We start from the raw sequence: 13,326 nt of genomic DNA on the forward strand, positions 1-13,326 counted from the left end.
GGCAATTCAGTCCCGTTATTTCTTGCGCGGCAAAGCGCCAGGTGTCTCAGCTGGCGGTCGTGCTTCCGCACCTGTGTACAGAGAGGGCACCAGATCTGCCCTTACAATGAGCCAGCCTGCACGCGCGACCTGAGCGCGGGCCCTGGGTGAGCTGGAGCTAACTGTCCCCGCGGAGCCGCTGGCGCTGTCACTGGGCTTCCAAAGTCCCCCTCTGCCCAAGATTGGAAGGGCCGCACCTAGCTCAGACACCTCGGGTAGCCGGACAGCACTCCACCCGCTCCGGCCGCCCAGAGACTCCCATTCGCCCCTCGAACCTCCGGCAGCGCCCGGGGAAGCCGTGGCAGAACCACCAGTGCGCACCGAGAGGCGAGGACTCCCTTTTATGTCCAGGAATGAGGCGCGCACCGCAGCCGCGCCCGCAGCCAAAACCAACTTCCCCCGGGTGCGGAGGCAGCCGGTGCCATCCTCTGGCCGGGCCGCTTACCTGTCGCGGAGCGGGTCCGGGTGACAGCGGGGAGAAGCGCGGAGATGGAAAGCAGCCACAGCAGGCGCCAACACTGCGTGTCCCTCCTGCGAGAAGTGGCGGAGGGAGAGAAGGTGAGGCGGCCGGGAGGAGCCGGGGAGAGCCGGGGCGCGGGGCAGCGAGTCCTACCTTTGTGCCATCCCGCAGTTCCGCGGGCCGCCGAGCTCCGCGGACGGCTACGGGCTCTGCGCGTGGGCCGCTCGCCTTTCCTGCCGGGAACAAAGGCGGCGCTGGGCAGGGGCAGCGGCAGCGGCGGGCAGGATCCGGCCCGCGCCCTGAGTCACCCGCGCTCTGAAACCCGACTCTGCCGCGCCCTGCGGTCCCCCGTGCGCCGCGCCGCGCCCCACCTCGGGCAGTGCCGCAGCGGCGCACTCACGTCCCGTGGCTCCTGGCAGCGCTGACCGCCTCCCCACGCCCCTTACCCCCTCGACAGATGCGCGCCCCCCAGCCGCGGCTTCCACCCGGGCGGCCTTGTGTAACCGAGAAAAGCCCCGCTCCCGCGCTCTTGTGGGTCAGCGGGCAGCTCCCTCCGGCCCTCACGTCTGTCCCTGTCCGGGCTGCCCCGCAAACAAAGCACTCTCTTTACGGGCCAATGAAATCCTCTCACCAGCCCAGGAAGGCTGGAATCGCTCTGATTTCCCTAAATGACAACGAAGAAACTGAGGCTCAGAGAGACGCAGTGAATGTCCCAAGTTCACACAGCTGGACTGGGCTCCTGACTGCTGTGCCCCGCCCTGCACGCCTGACACACAACCCCCTTGAATGCCCAGGAATGGCCCCTTTGGGGCGGTATAAGTGATTCATGTAAATAAACGCAGCAAAGAGAACCCTAATAAAAATTTTAAATTTATCTACTATTGCAAGGTTTTCCTCTTTATACCTTGCCGGCACCACCATCCTCCACCACCAGAATGTAAGCTACAGAAGGGCAAGAATTTATATTTGTTTTGTTCTCTGTCTGAAATAGTACCTGGCAGTAGGAGATGCCAATAAACAGGGGACGAATGAAGGAACACAATTCTTAGGTGAGATACCGCTCCAGGCACTGTGATGACCGGGGACAGATGAACCAGTCTCAGCCTCCAGAAGCACACATGGGTAGTGCGCATGGTTGGGGGGGGGAGGGAGCAGAGGGCAGACTATTCCACCTCTACAGATCTTAGCACAGGGCCTGGCACTGGCTAAACCCTCAAATGGTGGCTTTTTATTATTATGATTACCACCAGGCCCAGTAGTGTAAGATATCTGGGGAGACGAGGCACCACTGAGATCAGCTGAGACCTGGAGAGTTCTGAAGCCAGGCAGGCCCAGGGGCCTCTCTTCCTGGTGCACCAAGTAGCCACAGTGGGCTGTCGCTCTGTGGTCAGTTCCTGGTTTTCCTTTCTAGATGGCAAGTCACCACCTGCCAAGTGAAAAGGTAATCTGAGTTAGCCCTGCAGAGATGGGATGGGGATGGACATCGTAGCTAACATTTATTGAGTGCTGATTGTGTCCTGGCCCTGTGCTAAATGCTTTACTCATAACAATCAATCCCCGCAACAGCCCTGGATAGGTGATACCTCAACGATCCTTATTTCATAGATGAGGAAGCTGAGGTTTAAGATGTGCCCAAGCTAGTGCATGACAGGTACCAACACCCATGCTCTTCACCACTCCACCATACTACCTGTCTGTGAACAAGAGGATTACACCCATTTCCCCACCCTTGAAAGCAAAATTGCACTGGAGATATGGAGCACTCATGCATGAAGGGGTTAATGCCAGCATGGGCAGTGAGGGCTCCAAAGGGAGCTCTGGCCTGGGGTCAGGAGCCTGGATTCCAGTCCAGTTCTGGCCCTAGTTGCAGAGTGAAGTTGGGCAAATCCCTGTGTGACTTTTTATTTCTTCAGCTATAAAATGGACGTAATGATCCTGCTGTGGGGGGGTAGCTGGAGTGTCGATGAAATCACTTGGATGCCACAGTGCTCTGTCCACTGTAAAGTGCTGTACAGATGTGAGGGGTCAGCTCTGGGATTAATGCACACAGTCTTCAAAAAAGAAAGAAAAATCAGCATGGTCTGGAGAAGGCAGAAGAGGCTTCAGCCTGGTAGTGAAGTTAACCCAGACTCTGGGGTCTATGGAGGGTTTGCAGGGGGCAGGGTGGGGTGCAAATAGGAGGGAGGGGAAAAGCAGCCAAAGCAACTCTAGAACTAGGATGGCCCCACACGAAGCTAACACAAAAGGCAAAGTGCATTCTAACAAAACGGTCAGGCTTCTTTCTTATTCTGTTCATATTCTCTGTGAATATGAATTCTTCTCCCACTTGCAGCCACGCTGTGCTGGACATACCTTATTTTATTATGAATTACTAACCATAAGGAATTTGCCTTATTAGTTCTATATCTTTTATTGCTTATAAAGTACCACATCAACTGGGAATGTAATTGATTTTCTTAGAACTATAGGAGATATGTATATGTATAGCTGATTCACTTTGTTATACAGCAGAAACTAACACACAATTATAAAGCATTTATACTCCAATAAAGATGTTAAAAAAAAAAAGAACTATAATTCTATATTGCTTCGGAAGAGCCACATCAACTATGATTATATAATAGTTCTATTGTTCTATTTGACGCTTAAAACCACAGGTTGTGAACTGGTGGCCATGGGCTCAATTTGTCCCACAGATATGTTTTGTTCAGCCTGCCTGGTGTCAACCTCCAAATTAAACTAGTTAGCAATATATTTGATAATTAGTTGATTTTACATTAAAATCCAGAATTCTGGCTTCTGGTCCCCCTCAGTTATGCATGTTACTGATGGATGAAAGGATAGCTGTATTTTGATTGGTGGGCTTGATTGTGGTCCAATTTATCAGTCCAAGATACATATGCATAAAGCAGCAGTTTCCTTATTATTCTGGCAGGGAAGTCGTATGTGCACATTTCATATTTTGTTGGTTCTGTGTAAGTATCTGATGATATCTAATTCACTGGAATCTAAAGATATAAGTCCCCAAAGCACATTTCTTTCCTACAAATGACTGGAAATGGATGCATGTTAATATTGCTAATTTTGTACCTATTTCACCCAGGAAGCCAGACCATGTTCCTAGGCAATCAGGGCTCTCACTTTAAAGTTGGGCCTGGAGGTGGGAACTGTGAACTCAGACTGATGGAGGACAGGGAGGGCATCCGGCCTGGGAGCTGAAGGGAGACCAAATGGTCCCAGCTGCCGGTGTGGGAGGGATGGGGGCAGGATGCCAAGCAAGACATTTCGCCTCCTGCCAGACTGTGTTTTGAGGGTTTAAGCGATTTCCTTCTATTCAATATGAAGTTGTAGAAATAGCCAAGAGGAAGCTTTGTGTCATATTGGAGCTGGTCTAAATTGTTTACCACGGCTTCAGTACAATCTGCGAGATCGGGACGTGTGGAGATGGGGGGATCTATGCCCCAGCTCTTGAAGGACTCAACTAAATTAACGGGCTGTTCCATTTTCCTATAAACCACCCAAGTGTCCCAGTAAACTCAGTCTCCAAAAGCATTCTCCAGACTGTCTCAAGCAGCTAGAAGGGGCACAAAAATCAGTGAGAAGCATCCCAGGTTGTGGTTTAGGAAGACGTTATGAAGAACATAGCACATCTCTTTCTGAACCTGTTTCCTCGAGACGTGGGGATAACACCTCCCTTGAGGAGCTGCGGTGAGAAAGTTCACAGGAGACACTCAGAGCTTGCATCTTCCTCTGGTTTCAGGAGCAGAAAAAGCAGAATAGACCTAACTAGCTGACTAGAAAAGAGTTCACTGGAATATCCAGAGAAAAGGGCTGCCCTTTGGGTAAACAAGAGAAAACAATGACAGTGTAATCCCACAAGTGCCTTGCACAGAGGATGCTTTTGTTCTGATGAGCACCTTGATGCGTCTGGCTATGCCAAGGGAGACCATGGGCTGCTAAGAGCTGATTTGTTCTGCATGAGAGATGAATTCGAAAATCTGACAATCCTAGTGGGAAGAGGACAAGAAAAAAAAAGGAGGGAGGGTGTGTCAAACACCTCTTAGGTGCCACTGCCAGTGCCCGACCCTACCCTCTGCCTCCATCATTTATGTGCACCATAGGCGAGATCATCCAGCTGCCAGCAACTGCTTCCCTTCTCCTGAGCACTTTCTCTGGCTGCTGGAGCCTGCTCTGCCCACAGCATAGCAGACTGGAAGTGCTAGGGAATCAGTGCTGACCCCCCAGCTGCTCTCAACCAGTGGCTGACAGGATAAAAACCTGGGCTCCCTTTCCCATTTGGTGGGAACTTCTAGACACCCAGAGTCCCCGTCCCCATCACAGCCCCTTGCCCCTTACCCACACTGAGCACCTCTCCCTTCCTGCCCAGGGCCTCCCTGCGGATGCTGACCTCTGACACACTGCCTAATCCACTCAGCCCGAGCAACCTGGAAGTGCAGGAGAAATAACACCACACAAAGCAAATATTTAGCCAATGGAAGCCAGCAAATACAATTCTCTCCCTTCTTCAACCAGATGCACCGTCCTGAGAAAGTCATTTATAAGCCATCTGAGAGATGCTCTCACAAGACTGAGTGATCAATCATGTAATACCTCTCATTGGCTCTTCCTCCTTCCCTGCCTCACTTTCCTTTTCTTCACTTCTGCTCCCTAGGATTTTACTCCCTAATACCAAAGAGGCACCTAAGACTAACACCTGAGTGACCCAGGATAAGCTAGGTGGTGGAGCTTATCTCTCACACTCATGATCTTAACAGGGTTTCTAGAGTGGTTGTCACTTCCATCTCACCAGGTCCCATTAGCATGATGTTACCAAAAAGGGGACCAGCATTATGATCTGTGTCATATTAGGATGACAAGGTCCCTATGGACTATAGTATAACAGAGAACAGGAGAGTTAACATAACTCTGGAGCCAAAAAGTGAACCTGGACTACTCTCCTTGCCATATGAAAGCAGATTGCTTTTGATTTCCCCCTGCATACAGACTGTGACTGCATTTGCCAGATCATGGTGCATCCCAAGTGTCAAAGGTTGTATTGATATATTCCAGTAGCTACCACATCAGACATGGCAGCTTCAATTGAGGCTACCATCTGGCCAAGTTTATAGCAATCCACTATTATCCACCACAGTCCATTTGGTTTTTTCAAAGGCCATATAGGAGAATTCATGGAAATACAATGGGACTCACTACCCCTACACCATTTAACTGTTAATAGTAGCTCTAAACTCTGCAATACTTGCTGGGATGTGGTATTGCTTCTGATTTACTCTAGGAGGTAGAAAAAGGAAGGTAGTTTCAAGGACTTCCACTAGACCTTTTCATAAGTCAGGTAGCTAATACAAAGGTTCTGCCAGAAGCTAAGTATCATGTGATTACGTAGAGGAATGGGCACAAAATGTGTTGGTCTTTGTGTCTCACAATGCTCACCAGAGAGCATCCATCACAGAGGAGACATGCAACAACCAGATGGACAGACTGACTCATCCTGTGGATGTTAGCTAGCCTCTCGCCCTGGCTACCCCAGGGCTGACATGGTGGAGCCTTAAGAAGAGTGACAGTGATGGCCAGGGTAAATGTTAGGCAAAGGCTCAAGAACATGGGCCCCATCCTTCTGAAGCAGATCTACCTCCTGACATTGTGGAATGGCCAACCTGCCAGCTGCAGAGACTGACACAGAGCCCTCAAAATAGCACCATTCCTCAAAGAGACCACCCAGCCACTTGATGGCAAGTTGATTTCTTCAGACCCCTTCCTGAGCAATTCTTCCTTACCAGGATCGATACCTATCTGAATATGAGTTTGCCTTCCCTGACCAAGTACCTTTGCCGGCACCATCATTCAGTGAGTAGCAGAATGCTTGATATATCAGTGTGGTGTCCTATACAACATTATCTCAAATGAAGGGACTCATTTTATGGCAAAAGAGGTGTGAAAATTGGTGAATGACCAAGGAAACCACTGGTTTTAGCATTACCACATCACCCAGAAGCCGCTAGCTTAATACAGTGGCGGAATAGCCTGTTAAAGGCTCAGCTAAGGCATCAGCTTAGGAGCAATACAGTGCAGGGTTGTGGCACTGTCCTCCAGAACATGGAACCCATGGTCACTGTATGGTCCTGTGTCCCCAGTAGCTAGAACACTTGGGTCTGGGAATCAAGGGATAGTACTAGGATTGAGCCCTTTCTCTCTCTCTTCCAGTGATCCACTGAAACCCTAGGCTCTTTTGGGGTAGAGGTGCTGATTTGCAGGGGAAGAATTCTTCCAAGGGATATAGTAAGGCCACTAAACTGGAAGCTGAGAGTACCACCTGGTTACTTTGAGTTCTTCATGCCAGAGAGCCAGCAGACAAAGAAAACAGTGGCTGTATTAGTGGGGATAAGAACTCTGATTACCATGAGAAGTGTTAACAGTGACTACCTTATGGGGTCAGAGAGGAACTCAGGTAATTTCTTGGGGATTTCTTGGTGGCTCCATATTCCATAATGATGGTAAATGAGCAAATGAAATAGTCAAGGCAGCTAAGAGAGCAGACCCTTAAAGGATAAAAGTCTCTGTCACTCTGCTAATCAGCATTAGTCAGCCACAGTCCAGACCAGTGTTTCCTAACCTGTGGCCCACGTGCATCAGAATAATTTCATGGGGAAAATGTTAAAAGCATAGCTTCCAAGTCTCTACTCAACACCTACCAAATCAGGACATCTGCAGGCAGAATCAGGGAATTGGAATTTTAAGAAGCTCCTCTGGTCCATCTTATGTGCACTGAAGTTTCATTGCCACTGGCCTAGAGTTTCACACCTATATTTCTCACAGCACCTGGTTCTTGACCTCTATCTTGGCATTTCTTGCCTTAGGACACTTTCCTGTTCAAATATAATCCCCCACAGTGATGCATTTGCAGTTTCTAGCTCAGACAGGCTGCCAAGACCTCTCTTGGATGGATTTTCCTATTTGCCACACCCTTGAAAGAGCAAGAGATCATGCATTCTGTTCAGTTAAGGCCTTTAGAATCCAAGATTTTGGAAACAAAGCAGCCCAGAAATGGAAGGGACCTTGCACATGATCCCAAATCCAATCTAATCCATCTCTGCCGTGCAAATTCAAAGAAATAAGATAACCAGGGGATCCCCTGCCTGCCCTTTGGCTAGAGAAGGGGGCCTGTTGAAGAGGATGTGGGCAAACCTCTCCCCTGGGGGCTGTCTGCCTTCCATCCTACCCCAAACCCCTCATCAATACACCTGATAATAACTATCCTTTCCCCAATATCTGTAAAGAAGGGTGTGGTGAATATGGAAGTATTCGAGTTAACTGCTATTTTTGTCTCAAGGAGGATGAGGGTTGATAAATGTGTCTTTGTGATAAGCCAGAGAGGGCAGGACGTGAAATCTGTCGAGAGTGATAGGAGCTTTATCACTGATTAAGGACCGATGTCCCCAGAGGTGAGGGCCACACCTTGTTTTTGAGAGTGGTAAGTGGTACAGCTTCCAAAAAATACAGCCCCTCTCCCTCCCCCCTTATGTGCCTCACTGCCTCCTGTTCTGGCTCTGCTGTCCTTGACTGCAAATCTGCAGGAGAGGTCTTGGATCAGCAATAGATTGCATCTTCCTCTTTACTCAACCCTATAGGTTCAAGTGTTTGGTCAATGGCACCCCTAGAGGGTGTCCAAGTAAGGAAGTTTCTTTTGTCACAATGAATGTGGATGCTACTGGCATTTGGCAGGCAGGGGCCAGGGATGCTGAATTCCACAATGCAAGAGGCAGTCTACACAACAAAGAAATAGCCCAGCAAAAGTACCAACTGTGCCCACACTGAGAAATACTAGCAGATTGTGACTTTCAAACTTTTTTTGACCAAGACGCTTGGTTTCACAATCCCATAAACACACACTTCTGAAACAAAAGTTTCATGCAACAGTATTTGCCCTTATTACATGTAATGAGCTCAGGTATTTTCTACTCTATTCTGTGCTATTCCACTGAATTAAAAAAAAAAAAAAGAGGCTGGTCAAAATCTACTAAATAGATTTCATGACCTACCAATGGGCCAAAACCCATATTAGGATGTAATCATTACAAAACTCTTAAATCAGCACCAGCGGTGGGAATATAGAGGGACCCTTACTGTAAGAATCATTTGTCTGCTCTCACCCACACTACTTGACTTAGTAAATTTCAGGATAAAGTGAAAGCCCCAGCGACTTCTGATGAGCTAAACTTGTCTTGCTCTGTCTCCCGAAGAGATGCCCAAAGAGAGACAAACAATTGTCCATCGTTGAAGCATGCGGTTTTCACAGGACCCTGCTCTGAGCCAGGCGGCCCATGTGTTTTGCATTTCCCCACAGTGGGAACAGATGGATCAGACCATTCAAAGGCTTTTGCAGGGTAGGGCTGAAGACCCTGAACTCGGCTGAAAGGCTTTAAGAGAATACTTCTCACCTTCTCTGAACTACAGCGTGACACCTATGGCAGAGGGCAGCCTGGTTCTCCAAATCAATCCCAAACTTCCCTGACACTGTGTGCAAGCAGACCAGGTTCTAATATGGAGGAAGAAGTGCAAGAGTAGATGCCACCCAGGAGGCCGAGGGCAGGGCCAGGCTCAATGGGTGGGGCTGTGACACTGGCTGGTGGGATACCCAGCCACCGTTTGACACCTCCTGACCACTAAAGTCAGTCGCAAACTGATCCCTTCTTCCAGCTGCTTCCTCTAATATTTTTACCACACTCTTAACAGCCATCATATCAACATATTACTTTAAATGGTCTAAATGCTACCACTTTCAGAAAAATGTGGCCCTCCCCCTGCCTCTCCATGGACAGTCCCTCCCTATATAGTCCCTTCCTATATGGACAGGAAAAGCATATATATATCCTGGATTTTGCGACTTGTTCTTCTCACATGCAGAGCTCTTGAGAAAAGCATCTCATTCTCTCTCCAGCACCCCAGTGCCACCGAGGAGTCAGACAACCCCTCGAACACTCCCCACACCTGCTCCATGCTCCGGGAATCCCAGCCCTGCCAGGCCTCTCATTCTTAATGACGCATGAAACATCATACATTTTACCACCAGAAAGCTGACAAAATAAAATATTGGCTTGCTCTGGCCTGAGCAGGTCTGTATTCTTACAGTCTAAACAAGATTATGATGACCCGCGTAGGTAGGGGCTTTCATAGCTTCCTTACCACTTATCTCATGTCATTATCACAACAACCCCGGAGGCGGCAGGGCACGTCTTATTATCCCTTTCAGAGATAAGAAAACTGAAACTTAGAAGGGTTAAGTAGCTGACTTTCTCAAGGCCTGTAGGTAATGAAGGGCAGAGCTGGAACTTGAACTTGGGTCTTCTGGCCGCCCATGCATATTCCACTCACATTTCACTGTCTCCACCACCACCTGGGTTAGGCACCCAGGCTTTATTCAGAACTCCATTCACCTACCTCGTTATCCAGGGGATACACGAAAAGACAACTGAGAGTTTTTCACCTTCACGTGGGAAGTTGCAGGAGTCTCACAGGACTTCAGTGGGAGATGCAAGTTTCCAACAGCAAGTCCAAGGAAATCCCAACATGCAATTTTCACCGCCTCAACATCTGTGCTTCACAAATAATATTTGCCAAGAGGGATGATTGCTGATGTGGGTGCCTTGCTGTTTGGTGGGAGCTGGTCCTTCAGGCCCCCAATTCAAATAGCTGCCTGTGGCCTGTGAATAAAGAGGAAAGATCAGAGCTGGCATTGGTGTCTTTGGCCAGACAAGTCTGTGTCTGAGAAGGCAACAGCTCACTACAGGTAGCCAGCGACTCAGTGCAGAGCCGTGAAACTAGAGACTGGGGTAGATCTCTAGAAGAGCTCCTTGTCTGTGGCTGTTTTGTGAAGGAGCAAGTAGCCTCTCCACCTGAGAAATTCCTAAAAGTCCTCGGGTAGTCAGCGCAGGGAAACGGCTGATGGTTATACTGATCACGTGAGTCATCAAGAAAAGGTTAAATTGTGCTCTGTGGGTTCTTTTCAGAAAAGCTCAGAAGTGTAAAACATCTTAGCAAAGACTCTCATCAAAAACAAATAGAGGGCTTCCCTGGTGGCGCAGTGGTTGACAACCTGCCTGCCAATGCAGGGGACACAGGTTCGAGCCCTGGCCTGGGAAGATCCCACATGCCACGGAGCAACCAGGCCCGTGAGCCACAACTACTGAGCCTGCGCATCTGGAGCCTGTGCTCCGCAACAAGAGAGGCCGCGACTGTGAGAGGCCCGCGATGAAGAGTGGCCCCCACTCACCGCAACTAGAGAAAGCCCATGCACAGAAACGAAGACCCAACACACCCAAAAATAAATTAATTAATAAATAAATTTATTTAAAAAAAAAATAGAATCAAAAGTAACTTTTTTAAATTAAGAAGGGCAAGCTTTAATAACTTAGAAAACTATTAGAACCTCTCTTTGCCCAAATTTTTACATAGATGTGTTACACGGGATTTTTTTGAAGCCAAATTTCCTCTTTTATGTTTGTGAACCTCATGAAATGGAACACCTACCTTCTTCAAAAGATACTTTGAAGCCATAAAAATGTTCATACACTATGACTCCATAATCCCCTTCTGGGAAGCTAGCCTAAGAAAATACCCTGAAATATGGAAAAACCATATGCAGAAAAATACTCGTCAAAGACTTGCTTAGTGAAAAACTGGAAGCACCCCAAATATTCAAAAAGGGGAGGGAGGATGATAAAATAAATTAGGGTATAAGCCTTGAAGAAATATTCTATAACCATTAAAAATGATGGTATGAAGTTTATGAAGGATCAGAGAAAATACTTATGACAAAGTATTAAGTAAAAAAAGTCTGGAAAAATATTTGCACACACATGATTTATAAAAACAAGCAGGGAACATAAAAATGTACTTGTCACTGTGTCAGTGTGGTAGGATTACGGATTGTTACCTTGTTTTCAAATTTCTCTAACAGTATTATATCTCTTCTTTTTTAAAAAAAAGTTCAATCCCTAAAAAAAAAAAAAAAAAAAAATAGGAAGGCAATAGATGCTATTAATGCTTTAAGTAGGAAGAAACACCATGAGTAGAGGTTGGGGGATAAGTTAAGATGAGAAACTGCCCATCTTATTGCCCAAATATTGTGTCTTTAGAATGGTTTCATGTTTTATGAAATAAATATAAAATATATGCAAAAAGAATATATAAAAATATAGTTTTGTTTAAGGCACAGAAAAGTCCAAATTATATTACTGCAGAAACCATTCAGTGTTTAAAGCTTCTCTTATTTCTATGTTTTCAGGTTACTATGCATCTACTTACAAGGGGCTTCTTGTCAAGGAGCATTGAAATGATGCTTAGTGTCTCTTTACAGTTTTTATTTCATCTGCAGCACTTGATATGCCATGATCAGGTGGATATGGGTGTTGGGTTTAGAAAACAAATCTCATTTTCTCCCTCCACCATCCAGGACACTTAGAATCATGGAAGAAATGGAAGGAAACTCCAGGTCATTCAGGTAGAAATCTCCTTAGCAGGATCACATGTCCCAATGAGGCTGGGGGGAGGGGGGACATGCAGGGTCCCTGACTCACTATGTAAGTGTGACTCCAGAGTCAAAATTCTGCTCGGGGGCAAAACAAGGTCAATTTACAAAGGTGAAAAAAACCCCACATGAATCCAAATCCAAATCCCTGGGAAAATGCAAACTGGAAATGTAAATCAAAGGAACATAGTTCTTGACACAAGAAAAATAAGGGGGAAGGCATAAAGACACCTGTTGGTACCTATTACTGCATAACAAACTACCCTAAAATTTAGCAACTTAAAACAAGAACCACTTTACTGTATTTCACGATTTTATGGGTCAGGAATTCAGGCAGGGCTCAGCAGAGAAATGCTTTTGCTTTTCATGGCATCTGAGGGCACTCAGTGGTACTCAGCTGGCAAATGAGTCTAGAGTATTCAAAGATTCCCTCATGTGTCCGATGCCTGGGGAGGCTGGCAGCCTGGGCTGGGCTGGATCTGTTGACCACAGCTCCTACACCAGGCCTCTCTAGCACAGCAGTCTCCTCGGTATATTGGAGCTCTTACATGGTAGCTGCCATGGCCCAGAGCAAGCATTTAGAGGCCTAGACTTCTTGCAAACTGGCTGGAAATTCCGGAACATCACTTCTGTCATATACTATTGGTCAAACAATCAGTAAGGCTAGCCCAGGTTCAAGGTGGGGAGGAGGCAGTGCAAAGGGATGGAGGTGGAGTTCGTGTGTACATCGCTGGTGATGATGGAAATTGGTACAACATTTTGAGAAGGCACCCTGTCAATATGTACAGAATACATAAAGCCATTCATCCGTTTTGGACCCCTGTCTCAGTCCTGGGCATCCATCTACCCTAAAGAAATAATTATACTAGTCACATGAAAGATTTACTATTATCTATCAGAGTGACAAAAATAAACAAAACCTAAAAGTTCAGCAGTAGGAAAATGATTAAGGCTTAACACCACTCTGGAATAGTAAGTAGCTATTAAGAATGTTAATTATGAAAGTTTTACATAGAAACATGGAAAATATTTACAGTGTGGTGTTAAACAGAAAAAAAACACCAAAGGTTATATGCATGTAAACAGGGATCAAAGGAGAACAGACAGGAATAAAAATAGTTTTATTAGGGTAATGACATTAGATCATTATTTTTCCTATTAGATTTTTTTCTTTAAAATACAAGGAACAGAGAATCATGTTAAACACCACCACGGGGGATGCAAACAGCAAAATCCAGTTAGTGTGGGACACTAACTCTACAGGATAAATGATCAGTTTTTT

At 46.8% G+C, this 13,326-nt stretch overlaps 1 protein-coding gene across 7 annotated transcripts in view; it reads right to left on the minus strand.

Moving 5' to 3' along the window:
• The window catches only part of COL15A1 (collagen type XV alpha 1 chain), a 98,794-nt gene extending 97,504 nt beyond the window's left edge, over nt 1-1,290 (minus strand). For 4 of the 7 annotated variants that reach the window (XM_082468557.1, XM_082468556.1, XM_082468554.1 and 1 more), the window contains exons 1-2: nt 653-859; nt 485-570 (exon numbers count right to left, since the gene is read on the minus strand). In XM_082468557.1, coding sequence (XP_082324683.1) covers nt 485-570; nt 653-663 — 97 coding nt within the window. In that variant the 5' untranslated portion in view covers nt 664-859. Of the gene's footprint in view, nt 1-484; nt 571-652; nt 861-1,130 lie in introns of those variants that run through there. The other 3 variants (XM_082468553.1, XM_082468558.1, XM_082468555.1) reach the window with 3 other exon arrangements.
• Between the last annotated feature and the right edge of the window lie 12,036 nt (nt 1,291-13,326).

The sequence above is a fragment of the Balaenoptera physalus genome (genome assembly GCF_965194825.1).
Source record: "Balaenoptera physalus genome assembly, chromosome: 7".
Taxonomy (NCBI): Eukaryota; Metazoa; Chordata; class Mammalia; order Artiodactyla; family Balaenopteridae; genus Balaenoptera; species Balaenoptera physalus.